This window comes from Daphnia pulicaria, chromosome 2, assembly GCF_021234035.1.
Source record: "Daphnia pulicaria isolate SC F1-1A chromosome 2, SC_F0-13Bv2, whole genome shotgun sequence".
Lineage (NCBI taxonomy): Eukaryota > Metazoa > Arthropoda > Branchiopoda > Diplostraca > Daphniidae > Daphnia > Daphnia pulicaria.
In genome coordinates this window covers 2,743,599-2,759,869 of record NC_060914.1, presented here as the reverse complement: position 1 = coordinate 2,759,869, position 16,271 = coordinate 2,743,599, and the positions used below count along the sequence as shown (strand labels likewise).

General features: G+C 39.0%; 5 protein-coding genes across 7 annotated transcripts; 1 reads left to right on the top strand and 4 right to left on the bottom strand.

Annotated features, from left to right (window-relative positions):
• Nucleotides 1-128: 128 nt before the first annotated feature.
• On the bottom strand, nt 129-2,461 carry LOC124327203. Its single transcript, XM_046786164.1, has 4 exons — nt 2,300-2,461; nt 2,132-2,237; nt 1,973-2,067; nt 129-1,916 (listed from the first exon to the last, which is right to left on the bottom strand). The coding sequence occupies exon 4, from the start codon at nt 1,365-1,367 to the stop codon at nt 276-278; it is 1,092 nt and encodes a 363-aa protein (XP_046642120.1). The 5' UTR covers nt 1,368-1,916; nt 1,973-2,067; nt 2,132-2,237; nt 2,300-2,461; the 3' UTR covers nt 129-275.
• Nucleotides 2,462-3,526: 1,065 nt separating this feature from the next.
• Nucleotides 3,527-5,431, bottom strand: LOC124327222 (retinol dehydrogenase 11-like). Its single transcript, XM_046786188.1, has 6 exons — nt 5,267-5,431; nt 5,092-5,171; nt 4,720-5,019; nt 4,436-4,657; nt 4,164-4,371; nt 3,527-4,098 (listed from the first exon to the last, which is right to left on the bottom strand). Exons 1-6 carry the CDS (start codon nt 5,329-5,331, stop codon nt 3,978-3,980), a joined length of 996 nt encoding a protein of 331 aa, XP_046642144.1. The 5' UTR covers nt 5,332-5,431; the 3' UTR covers nt 3,527-3,977.
• Nucleotides 5,432-6,396: 965 nt separating this feature from the next.
• Nucleotides 6,397-8,259, top strand: LOC124327230 (aldo-keto reductase family 1 member B1-like). The gene is made up of 6 exons (XM_046786198.1): nt 6,397-6,600; nt 6,789-6,956; nt 7,094-7,210; nt 7,268-7,471; nt 7,568-7,774; nt 7,844-8,259. Exons 1-6 carry the CDS (start codon nt 6,526-6,528, stop codon nt 8,033-8,035), a joined length of 963 nt encoding a protein of 320 aa, XP_046642154.1. The 5' UTR covers nt 6,397-6,525; the 3' UTR covers nt 8,036-8,259.
• Nucleotides 8,260-8,788: 529 nt separating this feature from the next.
• Nucleotides 8,789-11,215, bottom strand: LOC124327151 (F-box only protein 7-like). Of its 3 annotated transcripts, none has more exons than XM_046786074.1 (6): nt 10,897-11,215; nt 9,889-10,815; nt 9,725-9,822; nt 9,502-9,651; nt 9,335-9,439; nt 8,789-9,266 (listed from the first exon to the last, which is right to left on the bottom strand). In XM_046786074.1, exons 1-5 carry the CDS (start codon nt 11,040-11,042, stop codon nt 9,342-9,344), a joined length of 1,419 nt encoding a protein of 472 aa, XP_046642030.1. In that variant the 5' UTR covers nt 11,043-11,215; the 3' UTR covers nt 8,789-9,266; nt 9,335-9,341. The 3 variants fall into 3 exon arrangements, with proteins under 3 accessions (XP_046642030.1, XP_046642031.1, XP_046642029.1); XM_046786075.1 differs by having other exon boundaries at nt 8,789-9,014; XM_046786073.1 differs by having other exon boundaries at nt 8,789-9,439.
• Nucleotides 11,216-11,587: 372 nt separating this feature from the next.
• On the bottom strand, nt 11,588-15,574 carry LOC124327053 (sodium- and chloride-dependent glycine transporter 1-like). Its single transcript, XM_046785895.1, has 14 exons — nt 15,373-15,574; nt 14,797-15,017; nt 14,599-14,708; nt 14,494-14,532; nt 14,242-14,385; nt 14,020-14,176; nt 13,819-13,951; nt 13,507-13,745; nt 13,320-13,444; nt 13,071-13,257; nt 12,744-13,011; nt 12,507-12,674; nt 12,302-12,425; nt 11,588-12,231 (listed from the first exon to the last, which is right to left on the bottom strand). The coding sequence occupies exons 1-14, from the start codon at nt 15,382-15,384 to the stop codon at nt 12,140-12,142; spliced, it is 2,019 nt and encodes a 672-aa protein (XP_046641851.1). The 5' UTR covers nt 15,385-15,574; the 3' UTR covers nt 11,588-12,139.
• Nucleotides 15,575-16,271: the final 697 nt, after the last annotated feature.

The following is a 16,271-nucleotide window of genomic DNA, read 5'->3' as shown; positions in this document are numbered from 1 at the left end:
GTTTTTCTAAAAAATTTTTATGTAATACCATTATTTATAGGTTCTTCGTGGCATGTAATTTTCGACTTAGAGATTTGTTAAAATAGTTTAAGACAAAGTGCAAGAAATAGATCTAAAATTTCAGATAATAAGTTATTAACTCGTTTTTTTATTCACAAGCAAAGGTTGTTATTCGATGCAAACGAAAGACAAGAAACAATACGAAAAATTTCGGAATGGTAAATGTAGATGCCAAAAAGGGAAACAATTCTAGGCTCCAGCAGTCTCGAAACGAACTAGTGCTGCAAAACCATAGACTGAAGCGTCACAGGTAAACATTCACAGGGGAGTTGATTCCTTCGAACTTCTTTCGCTGCGAGGCAAGATAACGGACGAACACCCTGCGAGAAATTGCCTACCAGTCGGCTTAACTCAGCATCAGGATAGCTCGAAAGAGGTTTTAGACACTCCAATGCTGATTGGCCACTTAGATTGACTTGATCTTGATGGAATCTTCCATCAAAGATAACTCGAACGATGGCAGTGAAGTTTTCAGCACGAGTAGAGTAAGAAAAATCGCTCCACGAATGAGAGGAGAGATGTTCACTTTTTGCCAGCAGATGAAGAGGGCTGCAGCGTTGTTGATCTACAGCGTTGGGATCCGCTCCTGCTTTCAGCAACAACTTGATCAGCTTGAACTCGTTGGGTGTTCCTTGGTGCGACGTGCATACTCTAAGCAAGAGGTTCGGTTTTTGTGATACCCGCTTCAGTTCAAAAATGTTGATGTAGATGGCTAGCTTCCTCTTCAATTGTTTCTTTTCAGTCTTCGATTTCGGAATTGACACCATCAGTTTGAGAATAACAAGAATCAGCTGTGAAATTTCTTCAAGCTTGTCGGCTTTTGATTTGATCGTATAATCTTTGGTTTTGATTTGATCATTTCGAGCGTCATCGTGAACTTTCACCTGGTATACGAAAGAGAAAACCAGAGAAGTCATCAAGTGGTCGAATGTCAATACTGTAGCCAGTTCGGTTGGAATCCGTTGTGGGTCCCTCAGGGTGTTGAAGAATTCGGTGAACGTTGAATGGACCACATCTTCCAAGTTCGTTTCATTTTTTACTAGAGTATCCAAAAACTCTGTTTCTCCAAAGATCTCAAAAATGTGGAGGGATGTGGCGAAAGCGCGCCGACGGGGCAAGTTTCGTTCCCCCCATTCTTGAAGAGCGAATTTGAACACATTGTAGACGATGAATCTATTCGGATAGCAGTCACACTTCTTCGATATACGTAGACAAGTGAAGATGGCCTGAGTCGCCCAGTGCGTTCGCCTCTGCCGAAGCAATCCTTCCAGTTCTTGAACCGTTTGGAATTCAAGTTTTTTCCTCATATCAAGCTTTTGGGTTTCAGATTGGGGAAGAGTAGACTTCGGAATGGCATTGCCTCCTCGCAAATTCGTGGCTTTATACCAGTAGCTTCAGCCGTATTTTCTGTCACTAAGGTTCCCATAAAAAACACACGCAGCGCCGACCAGCTCCAGTACTTCAATGAGCTGCTCTGTATCAGCCTTGCGTGGTAGAATCATAGAATCTTGGTTTTTTGTCAACTCTTCCTTTTTCACAAGCAGTATGCCTGGGTACTTCTTCTTGAGGATATGAAAGATCTGGTCTGAAATAGTGGTGTCAGATAGGGCAGGAATGAATACCAATCTCCACTGTTCACTCAACGGGAAGTTGCCAGTTTGGTCTTGTTCGACAAAATACTTTAAGTAAGCCACATTCTTGTTTTCTACTTCAAGCAGAAGAGAGTCAATCATTTCATTGATCTTCCTTTTCTTAGGGGCATGTTCATCACATATAACATCTTCCTCTGCTTTCGTTTTCAAACCCATGTTCTTCTTTGCTTTGGGTTGGTCAGACCCTCTGTAGTCAGTACTGTTCTGAGAAATTTAAAATTTTAGTACACATACATGGAAGAATTTCATGTGACAAATACCTGCTAATTTGATCGGGAAATAAAACGAATGCCAGCTAGATGGAAGATCAGTTGGAAGCAGTCTTCAAATACCGTGGGAAATGTACTTGATTCTCCTTAAAAAATTTTAACAAAAACCAAGTTATTTTTTATACAAAATTAGGAGAAAAAAAGGTTTACCTTGTTGTCGTTAGAAGAAACAAACATTCAGTAGGAATAAATCCCAGCTATGTGGAAGATAAATTGGAAGCAGTCTTCAAAATGTTGGGAAATGAACTTGATTCTTCTACCAATTTTACCAAAACTAGGTTAGTAATAGTACTAAATAATTAGAAAATAGAGGCTTACCGTGTTGAAGTAAGAAGAAAACAATTCTGAAGTAGAACAAGTTAAAACTTTACGAAATTTCAACTAAGATTCTTGAGCTCTGATTGACGATGTCTGCCTGGCACAAGTGTGAGAAACTTTCTAACGGTTTTTTTTCCCTCGTCACACTCGTGTTGCTGGGGAGCTGGGCTGCAATACAGCGCCCCTGGTGACTGAATTTGAATTTTAAATTTTAACCGTTGCCAAATTATTTATTATTTAGCAATTATGAGTTGTTTACTTGTTTGATTGTTTCACTGTTTTTTTTTTCAGAGCTATTGGAGTTTAAGGAAAAATTATACATTTTAACTTATTTAAAAATCACTAATAGGGTGGTAGCAAACACGAAAAAAAAGATAGATGGATTTGATTCGAGCTTTGAAAATCACCGACCTGCAAAAGATTTGAAAAATGATTCTGAAAACTGAACACAAGGATAGGGATCGACTGAACTTCAAGAAATTAATTTCGAACTTTAATATGTTAAAACCCAGAAACCCAGAAATGTGTTTCTTTATTGATGGCTTATACTCTTATGTGCCAGATACGAATGTCAAAACTGTCAGGACTGGAGACTAAGGCAGAGCCATAGACTCCTGGTCTCTTCACGGCTGTGTTGGCTTCCCTATCCCGGTTTCAGGGTAAACGCAGCCAATTTTCAGTGATTTTAGGGCGGGGCCTGTCAGAATTGTTAACTGGAAACTGGAAACAGAGCCATCTAGGCTCTCAAAAGTAGCTGAGCGTAGTAGCTGACACACTCACAAGAGCGCTCATTCCAGTTTCCAATACGGCTTACGTTTACCCTGAAACCGGGATGGGGAAGCCAACACTGCCGTGAACCGACCAGGAGTCTATGGCTCTGACTAAGGGTTCTTTAACCGTTTTGAATGAAATGGTTTTTAAAAACAAATTGTCTGCTGCGCTTCTATGGTTACCGAGATTCAACAAAATTAAATCATTCAAATTCAAATACGGTAAAGTTGTTTTAAATGTTTCCATAACTGTTACAGATGTTAATTAGTCCCAATCTTACAGATAAATTGTCGAAAAAATAATTTTTCTTTCGTTGTTTATTTATTTTAACTCTTTATATTAATATTTTATTTGCGATTTCGTCTTTATATATTCTTATTGTTAGGATTCTTAAGAATGAACAATTTTCTCTACACTTGAGTTGATTTAATAGATTAAGTAATGCTGCGAACACACTTAATAGAATAGGATTTTTATTGGCTGAAGCAAGGGGAGAGAATAGACCTTAACCAGTTGAGACAACGTCTCTGAAGAAAACATCTAAGAAACCTTTTACAAGAAATCACTAAAGAAAACCAACATACAGAAGAAAGAAGAAGCAAACAAATTAAAGGTAGTTGTTTCCAAATCCCAACAATTCTCAACACGGAATAGTTGATGCCTGTGAAATTATACTAATAAGGCGCGGAAAAGGGTCAATTCTGATTCTCCCTAGTCCATCAGCTGTAAACACAATATTCAAGAATCCGAAACCACTCATCATGGACAACGCCGATATGTAACACGGAAAGTTCTTCCGTTTTTTTCCTATATTGGGTTTCCTTCCTCTGTGCAAGGTTGAAATTGAATCACTTTCTCAACTCTTTCGATCAATTCGTCATTTGGCGGACATGTAGAGCAGTCGAAACTAGGCAGACTTACTTTTTTCAAAATCAGACAAACCTGCCCAAACTCGACTGTAATCGTACAGCTGGGACGATAGTTGAATGTCTTGTGATAGATTGGAAGGTGTCTTGGTTTCCAGGTCACTATAAAAAAATTAAGCCGGTTTGAAACGTATGAAATTTATATAGCAAATGATGTTTTTTATTACGCGTAGTAAAGTCCAGTTTCACTGCCCAGTTTGGGAGATAAGGCGCAGTGAAGAACAGTTTGTGCTCCTTGGAATGGACTGCGAACTACAATAAAGCGAATCGGTTTCTGGATTGCTTTCAAAATCGGGTTTGTCAAGAAAGGAAAATGACGGTACATCGGTGTCTCAACTGATCCAGGATCTACACTATAAACACGAATTCCTCTATCTGTTAAAACAAAACCAAAATAGTAATTATTCAAAAGAAATATTATTGTAATGTCATAGTTTACCCTTGTAACGTTGTGCAAAAGTCTTACTATACAACAATAAGCAAAGCTTTGCTTTAGCGTAACTCTGAAATCTTGCTGATGTTCCGGTGGCTCCTTCGTCGAAAACGCATGCACTCTTCAAGTCCAAAGATTGAGTTAAGGAATGTGCAGCCGATGACAAAAATATTACGCGGCTTTGATCGGCTAATACTGGAAGCAGTAATTCAGTCAAAAGAAAATGCCCTGTAGAAAGATAACAATGAGTAAATAACTTCATTCACCAACATACATTACCCCAAACCTACCCAAATAGTTGGTCTGAAATGTGACATCAAATTTATCTACAGTTTCTTTAGGAGGGTGGAAAAATACTCCTGCATTGTTGATAAGCAAATCTACTTTGGAACATTTTTGGTTCACTCGGGAAACAAATTGATGAATAGAAACAAAGTTGTTTAGATCCAGATACTCGCAGAAAATTTTAGGGTTCTTGGTTCTTGCTCTAAGAGATTCTTGGATCGCAAGACCCTTATCCAGATCTCTTGCAGTAAAAAATATGCTTGCACCTCTATTAGCAAGCTGTTCAGCAACAGCCAGTCCTAAACCTAATGAATTGATAAATTAAATTTTGGTTTTATAGTCATATTACATCATTTTTCTTATTAAACATTTTTTACCAGAAGTTCCACCAGTAATTATTACAACTTTCTCATCAAGCCTCAAGACACATCGACATAAAGGACCTCCACAGCGTTTTCTAAAAATGCAATCAATATGTTACATTGCGGATACTTTCATAAACACTTCAAAAATCTTGATAATGCTGATGTAACAGCCGCACGGATATCATACTTAATATAGTAGACAATGAAAGCCGCACCCACACAAGCTGCCACTTTCAATACAGTCCACCTCATTGTTTGTTAAATCAGTAAAATAATAAAAATCTCGACAAAAACACAAGACACACGGATCACAGAGAACGTTAACCTAACGTTGGTTCTTAACCTAGTTTTACTTTACTTATTTTAGAAAGTTGCCAGATTGAAGAAATGGTACGACCAAGGTTGCCAGTTGAACTGAAAGTCAGGGGATTTCTGTCATGGTCATGATGTTTTTGACTTTTTGTAGACACAGATTTAGGGCTCGCTTACCTTGTAGGAATTATGGGAAAATCAACTCTAAATTTGAAAATGATGATTTGGCATTTTTGTTTGAAAACCAAAAAACCGGCAACAAAAATGTTTACTTCATTTGTTGTGTGCACTGTTTCTGTTGGAATAATTTCGCTTTACGGATGGAAGTGGATTATAATGGATTTCCTTCATCTGATAAAACTCACAAACATCTCACATTAAAAGAAACAGGAATTTTCTCCGAAACCAAAGCCGGAAAAAACGGAAAACTTGTGAATGAAGTGCAAACCGAGTTGACTAGTTTCAAAGCGCACTTTGATCAACAAACATCCCTCTCGAATCAGAATAATCCGCATTGGTGGATACGATTAAGGTGACTAAAACGGAAATCGCAGATTTTTAGATAAAGCAGACAACGAGACGACGAACTTCGCTAATAAAGCGGAAATAGAAGAACAGTTAGACTTTTGGATAAAACGCAAAACGTGTTGACCAATTCAAAAGCTAAGTGTAATCAAGAAAAATCTGCGGTGACAGAAGCAGCCAAAATATTCAATTAAAACGAGAATTGAACTCGTGACAGGAAGATTTAACAAACTTTGACGGAACAATCTCGCAATCAAAAGAAACTGCTCTAACCGATGAGGAAAAATGAAGTGGCACAGTCTGAAGTCTGCAGCCACACTGCCCAAAAATGAGCTTATCAAATGTGGTTATCGAAAAAATCCGCCGCATGCATTTGGCGTTTTTGGATATTTTTTTACCTCTTTTTGTTTCCTGTATTTATCTATTATCTTCTATTATCTATTCCCACCTCTTAGGTTCGATCGTCGCCTTCGGATCGATCTACGAGAAATCCGGACAGTCAAAATTTGGTTGTCGGCCACGTCAGCCATTGTCATTCGTTCTTGACTAAGACAGTCAATAAGTTCTCCCCCTTTAAATTTGATTTATTTAATACTCACCCATAGGAAAATGTCGTCGAAAATTCCATCCCTCCTTTTGAACAACGGATGCAAAATGCCATCGATCGGTTTCGGGACGGCAAATGTAAGCTATAAATAGGTCCTCGTGCCGTCCTCGTGTCTCTTTCAATTAAAAAAAAATGTCGGTTTTTCTACACACCTGTATTCATTCCTACATTGATTCCTTGCCCTTTTCCTTATCTGTATTTGCCGGTGCTGGATGTTTTGTGTTGCTGCATGGCGACGACACTTTTCCCACGTGACAAATCAAAGGCTTACAAAGATGAAATCATCCGGGCCGTTGGAGACGCCATCGAGGTCGGCTATCGTCATATCGATGGAGCTCCAATCTACGGCAATGAAGTGGAGGTGGGCCAAGCCATTCGGCAGAAGATGAACGACGCAATCGTCGATAGAAAAGACCTCTTCATTGTTAGTAAGGTAAATAGATCTAAATCTGTACGTCATGGCGGGTGTATATGTTGTCGCGTGTTGTCGACGTGGTCTGCCTAAAACTGTGTGCAGAAATTAATGGGAAATGAATTAAACTATAATTACTTATTCTATTATGTCTGCAGTTGTGGTCTACGTTCATGAGTCCCAGATTGGTCGAGCCTGCTTTGCGCATGACCCTGAAAAATCTGCAACTGGACTACTTGGATCTTTACCTGATGCACTGGCCCATGGCGTTCGAGGTATGCTGGTCTTGAGCTGAATATGTCTGATTATATTTAACGCTGAACCGTTTACAGGAAAATCCTGAGATGATACTGGATGTTCCATTCGACGAAAACGGTCGTGTGAAATGCAAAGACGTCGACTACGTCGATACCTGGAAAGCCATGGAAGCCTGCGTTCGTCAAGGTCTAGTGCGCTCAATCGGCGTCTCCAATTTCAACAGTCAACAGCTCAAAAGATTATTGGAGAACTGTGCCATCAAGCCGGTCACGAATCAGGTTAGTGCTATTTATAATTAACTATGGAGCCGGCGGGTAACGAAGGGCATTCAATGATTAACCATACACGGAAGCTAACCTAACCTTTTGCATCAGGTGGAAGCCCATGTCTATCTTAACCAGAAACCAATGATTGAACTCTGTAAAGAGTACGGGATTGTCGTAACGGCTTACAGCCCGCTTGGGCGACCGAGTCTTGTCGAAGATCCCGTTAACGAACCTATCTTGCTCAACGATCCCCAAATTAATGAAGTAGCCGTCAGATACAGACGAACAGTCGTCCAGATTTTGCTTCGCTACCTGGTGTGTATATACATGCTTCCCTTGAAAACCTTAAAAGTCTACGACTAATTTCCTCATCGACTCCCATAGACTATGCAAGGAGTGGCAGTTATTCCAAAGTCATCGAACCGATCCCGAATGCTAGAAAATCTGTTATCGCTCGATTTTAACCTTGCCGCCGAGGACATGGCCTTCATCGATAGTCTCAATCGCAATCACCGTTTCGTGAAAATGGCTTGGTCCAGCCACCATCCCCAGTATCCGTTTAATATTCCATACTAATTTGTTTTGAGGGAGAGATGATTGGATCTAAATAGTAAATACACATAGTTGAACTAAATTTGTTTGCCAATTTTTTTTTCTTCTTTAATCTTTCTGCATAATTTTGATTACAATCGATCGAGCCGCTTTAAGAAAATAAATGTCAACAACGTTGTGGCGGCACAATTATTAGCTTTCCTTTGCACTTTCTTCTAATTATGTATAAATGGGTTGAATATGTTAAATGAATTAAGTTAAAGTATTTCCTTCTAAATGATTAGCAATATCATTTTTAGAATAATATAATTAAGTGTCAAAATAGTGTGGTGAATTAAATTAACCATACTATCATAATTAACTTAATTATGATGCTACTAAAAGTACTAATCATATGATTTTTTTTTAATGATTCAAAATTGATGTAGTCAGGGACATTTTGATGTGGATTCCAGATTAATAGAATGTGATTTTGTTACTATTACTTAATAAACAAATAAAAAGGGATTACAAAATGATTTATTATGTAGTAAATAACTAAATATTGGAATAGTAAATCGATCAGTAATCATTTGCTGTGAACTGATCGAAGGTCACGGAAAACATTACGTAATAATGTCTGCAATGGTGTAGATAGAGGTTGGGTGAGAACGACACGTGTAACATCATTATCAAGCAGGGTACAATAGCCGTGGGTACAATAGCCGCCAGGCTTAATTGTACTATTTCCGACTCACACCGTTTGACCAACGTGTCTGGATAGTCGGTTCTTTTTTCGGTTTTGTGAATTTTTTCTTATTATATTACGTTAAAACTTATGTTACGCATACACACCCGTTTGGTGGCGTCGACCTTTTAGTAAAAAGAGCTGATACCCACCCCCCCACCCCCCCAGCCCCGCTCTTAAGAGAAATTAAACATGGTGGGACGGATCGCTATGCCCAGCTTTCCGTTTCCCTCTAATAAAGAATTTTATCACGCCGATCACGCAGCTCTCTTTCCCCTAATAGTTACATTTCAAATTGAATTTGAAATCGTTTTCAAATTTAGAACCATTGCGAAAAAAAACGCATTATCAATATTTCGTTTATCACTTTTTTTCGTTTTCCCATTTTTAAAGTAATTATATTATTGAATTATTGAAAAATGCAAGAATAGTGTGGGGATGCGGAAAATTCTTCCACGTAACGTCTGCCAATTATTTCCTTCAATGATCGAAACAGTTTGCTTGAAGTTAATGATAATCAAAGACTTTCTAACCAAACCAATAGGCCTATGCAGATTTAACATGCAAAGAATGTTTCGAACAAAGTAGGGATCTACCTTAAACTTAAATTGGTGGAAATCCGCGGAATCTATTAAAAGGTCGAGGGAATCCTGCTCCTCCTCCATCGTGAAAGGGAAGTCTACGTCCTGGTGGTCCAAAGCCTAAATCAGAAGAAATCATCAATGCATTCAGCGAATTACTCGGAATTCAGTGTACAGTATACCTCTTAAATCTGGATATAAATCAGAATAGCCGCCAACTATACCAGGAAAATCGTGTCCACCCAAGCCATCGGGATAAACACGCGGACTAGGAAAGAATGATTGAGGAAGCCGCGGCATTGTTGGATAGGCACGAATTGCTCTTGACACTTCTGTAGAATGCATTCAAAATTCAAAATGTGTGTAAAACGACAGTATTATTAAATTAAGATTAAGTATCGATACCTTGTTGTTTCTTTTCAAGTAAATATTCGTCTTTATAAAATTGTTTCCAATTCAAGGTATTTGGCGCTGGGTGGGTAGAGAACTTTACCCCCAAATACCTAATTAAACAGACAAAGAAATTATTAGAATGCACAGAGTTTTTCAAAAATTTATGATTTGAATACTTCATGACAAGTCGTTTCCAAAGTCTGGGTTCACTTGCTAGTTGCTGAAATAGCCTGGATGTGATCGCCATTCTGCATATGCTTTTGAAATCAAGCCTCTGAAGTATGTTACTTAAGATTTCTGGTGGCATGTTGGACAAATGCGCAGGGCATTCGCCATTCGCTTCTCTTTCGGTGTGAACGTATAGCGGAAAAGCTATTTCATTCTTAAAATCAATTGACAGTTGCTTTAGTTGTTTACCACCTACAGGAGGCACGAAATCTTTTGGTTTAAGTTTCAACGACATATTCTTTCCTGCAGATCCAATCCCAAGAACAATAACAAGCGGCCCCATAGATGAAAGAACGATGGTTGAAGAAGATTGCGATCTTGTTTTGTAGTTCAGTCTCAGAGTTTCATTAGTCACCTTCCATGAATCAGGTAATGTACAAAATGGGTCTGAACAGCTTTCGCTAGTTTGTGGTTCAAATCCAGTTTCTATCATTAGAATGTGAAGTAAACAAGCTAGTTTCTCAAGATTGGATTCAAACAGGAGGTTTGGTGAATTTGAAGCAATCAATGCTGTAAAGGATTCAGGAATCAACTGATCTGGAGTATCTGACAAAGGTACATGATGTTTCTCAATAGCCCCACACTTGTCATCTAAATCTTCAGTATTATCCCCTTTATTCTGAGTCATTGTGACGGTAGCATTAAAACTTGCTTCTTCCTGCTGATGAAGTGAATTCAAAACTGTTGGCTTGTCTGGATTGGTTTGTTCATTTTCAAGGCTGCTATCATGATGTAATTTAAGAGATTTTGCTGCTCTTGTCCCTGAAGTTCCTAGAATGTAAATTGCATCTCCAGATACAAATCCTAAATGAGAAAGCAATTCAGTGTCTTCTGCCAAAAGAGCTTGCTTTCCATTCATGCTTAACTGTATTGACCTGTAAAAATAAAAAATTTTGATGTTTACATAAGGTGGTTGCTTATGTAATGTACTAAATCTTTTTTATATTTGACCATACCCTACAGATTCTTCATCATTCAGTTGCAAAATTTCCTGGACACGAATTTTTAGTTCAGAAACTGTGACACAATTAGTGTCGAATTCTGTTATCACTTGCTTAGTGAATGCCTCTCCTTTGAGGCGAAGTTTCATTTTTCCTGACATTTTCCGTTGTTAATTTATTATAATTCGCGAAAGTTACTCATTCATGCCTGAATGTACATTAACAGCAGAAATATTAAAGTAAAGACGTAATAGAGACTGATGAGTGCAGCAATTTAGCACGAACTATCAACGTTTAATCAATTTCCAAATATTATTGTTGACTTTAAAAAGTCGACTGCTAGTGTCGGGTTGCTGCTAATGCTACGCCAGAATCGTCAACGCGCGGGATTTCAAAACTTGAATGGGATATAAACCAATAAAAGAACTGAGCCAGAGTGAATGAGCGATCCAAATTAAGATGAAAATTAAAACTGGAACGAGATCTATCTCATCCTGCTGTTCAAAGCATCGTGATAATTGGTAAGAAAATATTTTAGCTTCTTTAAGTTTTATTTATTGATTTCTTGGCTTAGTGTTAAGAAGAAAACCATACAAACCATTTCTGTATGAAATTGTTAATGTGTAAACAGTGATAACTGATAAGTTGAACTTGGACATTCACGCCAGAAAAAGAGATCATTCCTTCTCATTTCGAAATTAATGGATCTTGTTAAACATATGTATTGCATACATTGAAACTCCCATGATAAAAAGAAATTCAAACATTAATGCTTTGGATATTGAAGTAAATTCACGTTCTATAATAAACAGCGATATTTATGAAAAGAGTTTTGAATGTTCATCGTTTGATGATAGCAATGGAAACCGCCAAAAACGATTTTTTTTTATGTTTCGTCAAACGATATCTTGATTCAAGATTGCGTCAACGAACATTCCTTATAAACATTATGCAAAATAGCCAAAAAGTTTACGTTTGTCGTAATATGTCTAGATATCACCTTATTAGATACATTATCTTCAGAATGCTTTGCATGTCGGATTGCCAGTCTGCGTGAAAACAGCAGAGGACACAAATGAATTACAATTAACACATTGGGTTATGGAACAAGTTATACAGATAATTGAGATTATGTGACTTGTAGGATACGATCCTTTCCACCGGGTGAATTGAACGTGAGAAATCTGTTACTATAAAGTTAAGACTCTATGATCTAGTGCAGTGGTTTGGATGCTGTCGGTATTTGGGGGTGAAGGATTCAGTTCGGTCTGGTGGGTTTCATATTAATCCAGTTATCATTTTCAGAGTCGTGTTCCAGAACCGTACCCAACTCCAGCTCAAGGTCGTCAACTGCAAAAACCAATAGACCAACTTTAACTCAACAACAAATGGCAATTAAAAATCTGTAATGGCAACGTACATTTACAATTGGGTAAAGTCAACGGCACTTGAGAGTCGGTGTGGGTCGGTGCACCGCACTCAATGCGATGAACTTGCAGTGCAGGACCCCAATCGCTAGTCGGTTGCAACAGAATCCGAACGCGCTGAAAAGTACAGAAATTGGGTCAGCGAGTTTTTAAGAATTTATCCGATCCAGCAGAGATAAAGAACACGGTTAAATTTACCTCGCCAATTGGACCGTCGAGTTGGAGAATCTTGTAGGTCGCCACGATAGGAACCATAGACACAGACGATAAAGCAATGAAAAATCCTAGGATAGTGGCTTCCATGGGATACGTATAATCGCCGTACGTCAGCGTTTTGAAGTCGACCAGAGTGAAAATCAAGATAGCCTGTAAGAAAGAATTCCGTGAACGTCATTATTTATGGACAAGTAAACTGGACAATTTTAAATAACTTACGACGATGATGATTGGCGTGAAGAATTTCCATACAAATCGCCAGTACCAACGAGGAGGTGCGTCATGACCGAGCATGTTTCTGATGTCATCGAGAAATCGATCAACGCCATAGTGCCAAGCGATCACGCAAACTTCCGTCATTCCGATGATCAACGCGGAGAAAGTAGCGGCATAAGTATCAATCAATTGTAAGACGTACATGCCACCGTCAGTGCACATAACGAGTCCAAGAAGAAACATGATGGTAGCACAGGCCAGCAGCACCCACCTATCAAAAGAAAAACGTGAATTTTGAGAAAATCTGGAAATGTAGAGCGTTCAATTTACTTGTGATTCCTTCCGCGAAGTTTATGCGGCCACAGGTCAACAATTGTTGTAACCACAGTTTCCAAAACGGTGAACTGAGTTCCGAGACCGAGCGTCAGCAACATGACGAAAAAGAGGATCGACCACAAAGGAGCGATCGGCAGTCGAGCTACTGCTTCCGGATAGACGGCAAATGCAAGTCCAGCTCCTAAAGTAATTGACAGTTATTGGTGATGGTTCTCCAACTATAGATTCTTTAATTTATACTACCTTGAGTGGCAACTTTATCGACGGTAGTTCCCAGTTCAAAGGCCATGAATCCAATGATACCGAAGATGACAAATCCGGCAAAGAAAGCTGTCAAGACGTTTCCAGTTGCTACAATTACGGCATCCCTGCGTTGAAAAATGTTTGTCACTTAATGAATCTTGTTATTTATTTAAAATTCAAATGTTACCTGAAACAGTTGTTGTGGAATCGATTGTAACTTGCCAGTGTGATCAATCCTCCCCAGCAGGGCGATAGAGAGAAGAAGATTTGCATGGCTGCGTCTCCCCACACGCTGGCTTCCGTTAATTTATCCCATTGCGGAGTCAGGTAAAACATGATGCCGTCCATGAATCCTGGTAGTGTGGCTGATCGAATCAACAGAATGGTCAGGATCAAGTAGGGGAATAGAGCAGTAAAATATACTGCCTAAAGTGCGATATCAGAATTTAAATTTCGAGTCTAAAAACCAAATTTATAAACTGGAAATTTGTTTTCGTACTTTTCCAAAAGTCTTGATTCCACGAAGAAGTACCATGAAGACGCAGACCCAGGCGAGGAGTAGACACAGTGCTAATTCCCAGTTAATGGGTCCTAAATCGTGGATACCAGTGCTGATGTGTAAAACTCGGTGGCTGTAAAGTATAATTGAAAGTTTTATAAATCATTTGTTTATTCTAGATCAAAGTAAAATTTTACTTACTGGAAATATTCATCTGCAGGAAGCCTGCTAGCATTCTTCATTAATTCCAGTTCATTCCAATAAGAGGCATTGGTCTCTGACTTGATGTGACAGTTTCTATCAGAATCGACTAATCCTTCCAATAATGTGCAGTTTTTGAAATCAAAATCGCGACAATCTAAACACATGAATGTTGGTCATTCATCTCATTAAAATTGGTTTCGTTTACTTTCTCGGACTTACTCTTAGTATTCCAAACATTATCACATGACGTCCATGGAAGGACCGCCGCCATGGAAGCAAACAAGTATCGAAACGACCATGCGACCACCATGTTGTAGTAGATGCCGATGAAGAATGATATGAGAAACATTGCGTATCCGATTCCTGTGGAAAAATAATATTGACATTCAACTTCCTTGAACATTTCCGGTATTTTGAATCTTCTCTTTCATCAAGGTCAATAATTTTATTTAATTATTTTGATGACATTACCTTGGAAGATCGGAGCGACTTTCCAAATGCTTACGGGACCTGAATTTTCCCAATGAATTTTTTTAAAATAAATTCGAAAGTTGTGATTGTAAACTGGTATGTTACCTTCGCTGGCATACTGCCCGAACGATAGTTCAAAAAAGAACAGAGGTAATCCAGCAAAGACGTACATAATGGCGTACGGAATGAGGAAGGCTCCACCGCCATTGCGATAACTGAAACCCAAAAACAAAACAGAAATTCACTTTTTAAAATGACGAAATGATTTTTTAGCTGGAAATAAAAAGGAAATCACGAGCTCACCATAGATAAGGAAACCGCCATATAGTTCCCAAACCCACAGCGTATGAGAAACAGGAGAGGATGAATTCCAATTTGTTGGACCAGTTGCCGCGTTCAATATTCTCGTCCCGTTGACACACGATGACAGGATCGAGGGCATTACGTTGGCTGTCAACCATCTTTATCGTGGACTCTTTGACCCAGGGCGCTGCTTCATCTCCGTTCACGGTTTCGTAATGATCCTGATTGACCAAAAATAATGTTTTCATTAAAAGCAAACGTCATCAGTTTTCTTCCATGTACAGTCAACAACATCAAAGCCCCGCCTAGTCAAAGTAAAAGGTCATCACGAACGTCTGAAAAACTGCACGCTGCAATACCCCACTTTCCCGCCGCATATCGATTGCCGGCGCCGTACACTACGCACGCCAGCCCAAATAAAAGCGACAGGAATCGTTTCATTTCCCTTGCGTAAATGCCGGCTAAAAATACTTTTTTAAGATCCTTCCGCAACTCGGAAGACCCATATAAGGACTTAAATAACAGTGATGTACTATTGGAAGTCTTGATACAAACAGTTTACGTTATAAAACTCACCTTGTGAACCATGATTGGATGGTTAGAGATGAACCTTTAGACTGACGATTTGAAACCGATCCAGGAAAAACGTCAGCTCCCGGTGGCGGTCGCACGTTGAATGAAGACTGATCGCGGTCCCGTTCTCTAGTTTATAGCAGCTAGAACTCATCACGGTGCGCGGTGTCTGGAAGAACGATCAGCCCTAAAAAAATTAGAAATTGAACACGAACATTTTGCAATACAATTGCGACATCGGTGACTTGCTAAAAAATTTGTCAATTTGAAATTTCTATACTTACATTCAATTCTTGTCGATAATTTGAGACAAGTATCCAAAATATTCCGTGTACACAATATTCATTCATTGATTTCATAACTGATAAGGGAAATTTCTTATCGTATCAACAACATTTGTAATCCGAAAAAGAAGACGACCCCAAAAACTACAACACCAAACAAATTGGGTTGTTTAAAAACAGATTTTATGAAATAAGATTATCAGATTGCCGCAATTTGATTTAGTAGATTATGACGACAATAATTTCAATAGAAATGTGAAAACTACGTCAGCAAATTTGACATTTCTATAGAATTGGCTGAATTCTATTTGCTCAGGTGAGGCGAAACGAGCTGCTATTTTTGCTTGACTAGACTATATAGGGCAATCCAATGGGATACTGGTTGCCTGCAAAAAAAAGAACCGTATTCACGCTCACGTGAAAGCCACGAACCGGCTGATGCAACGAAAGCTAAACCAGACATTTCCAGTTACTACCAGACAGTCCCGGCTTTCAAGAAAGGAAAAGCGTGGGGGGGGGGGGGGGGGGGTGGTAACGTGAACGAAACAGCAGAGCCGGTTTTTCCCGAGGCCGGATCAATAATAGACCCCGCCGCGGTTCCACGGTTGCCATTCTCAA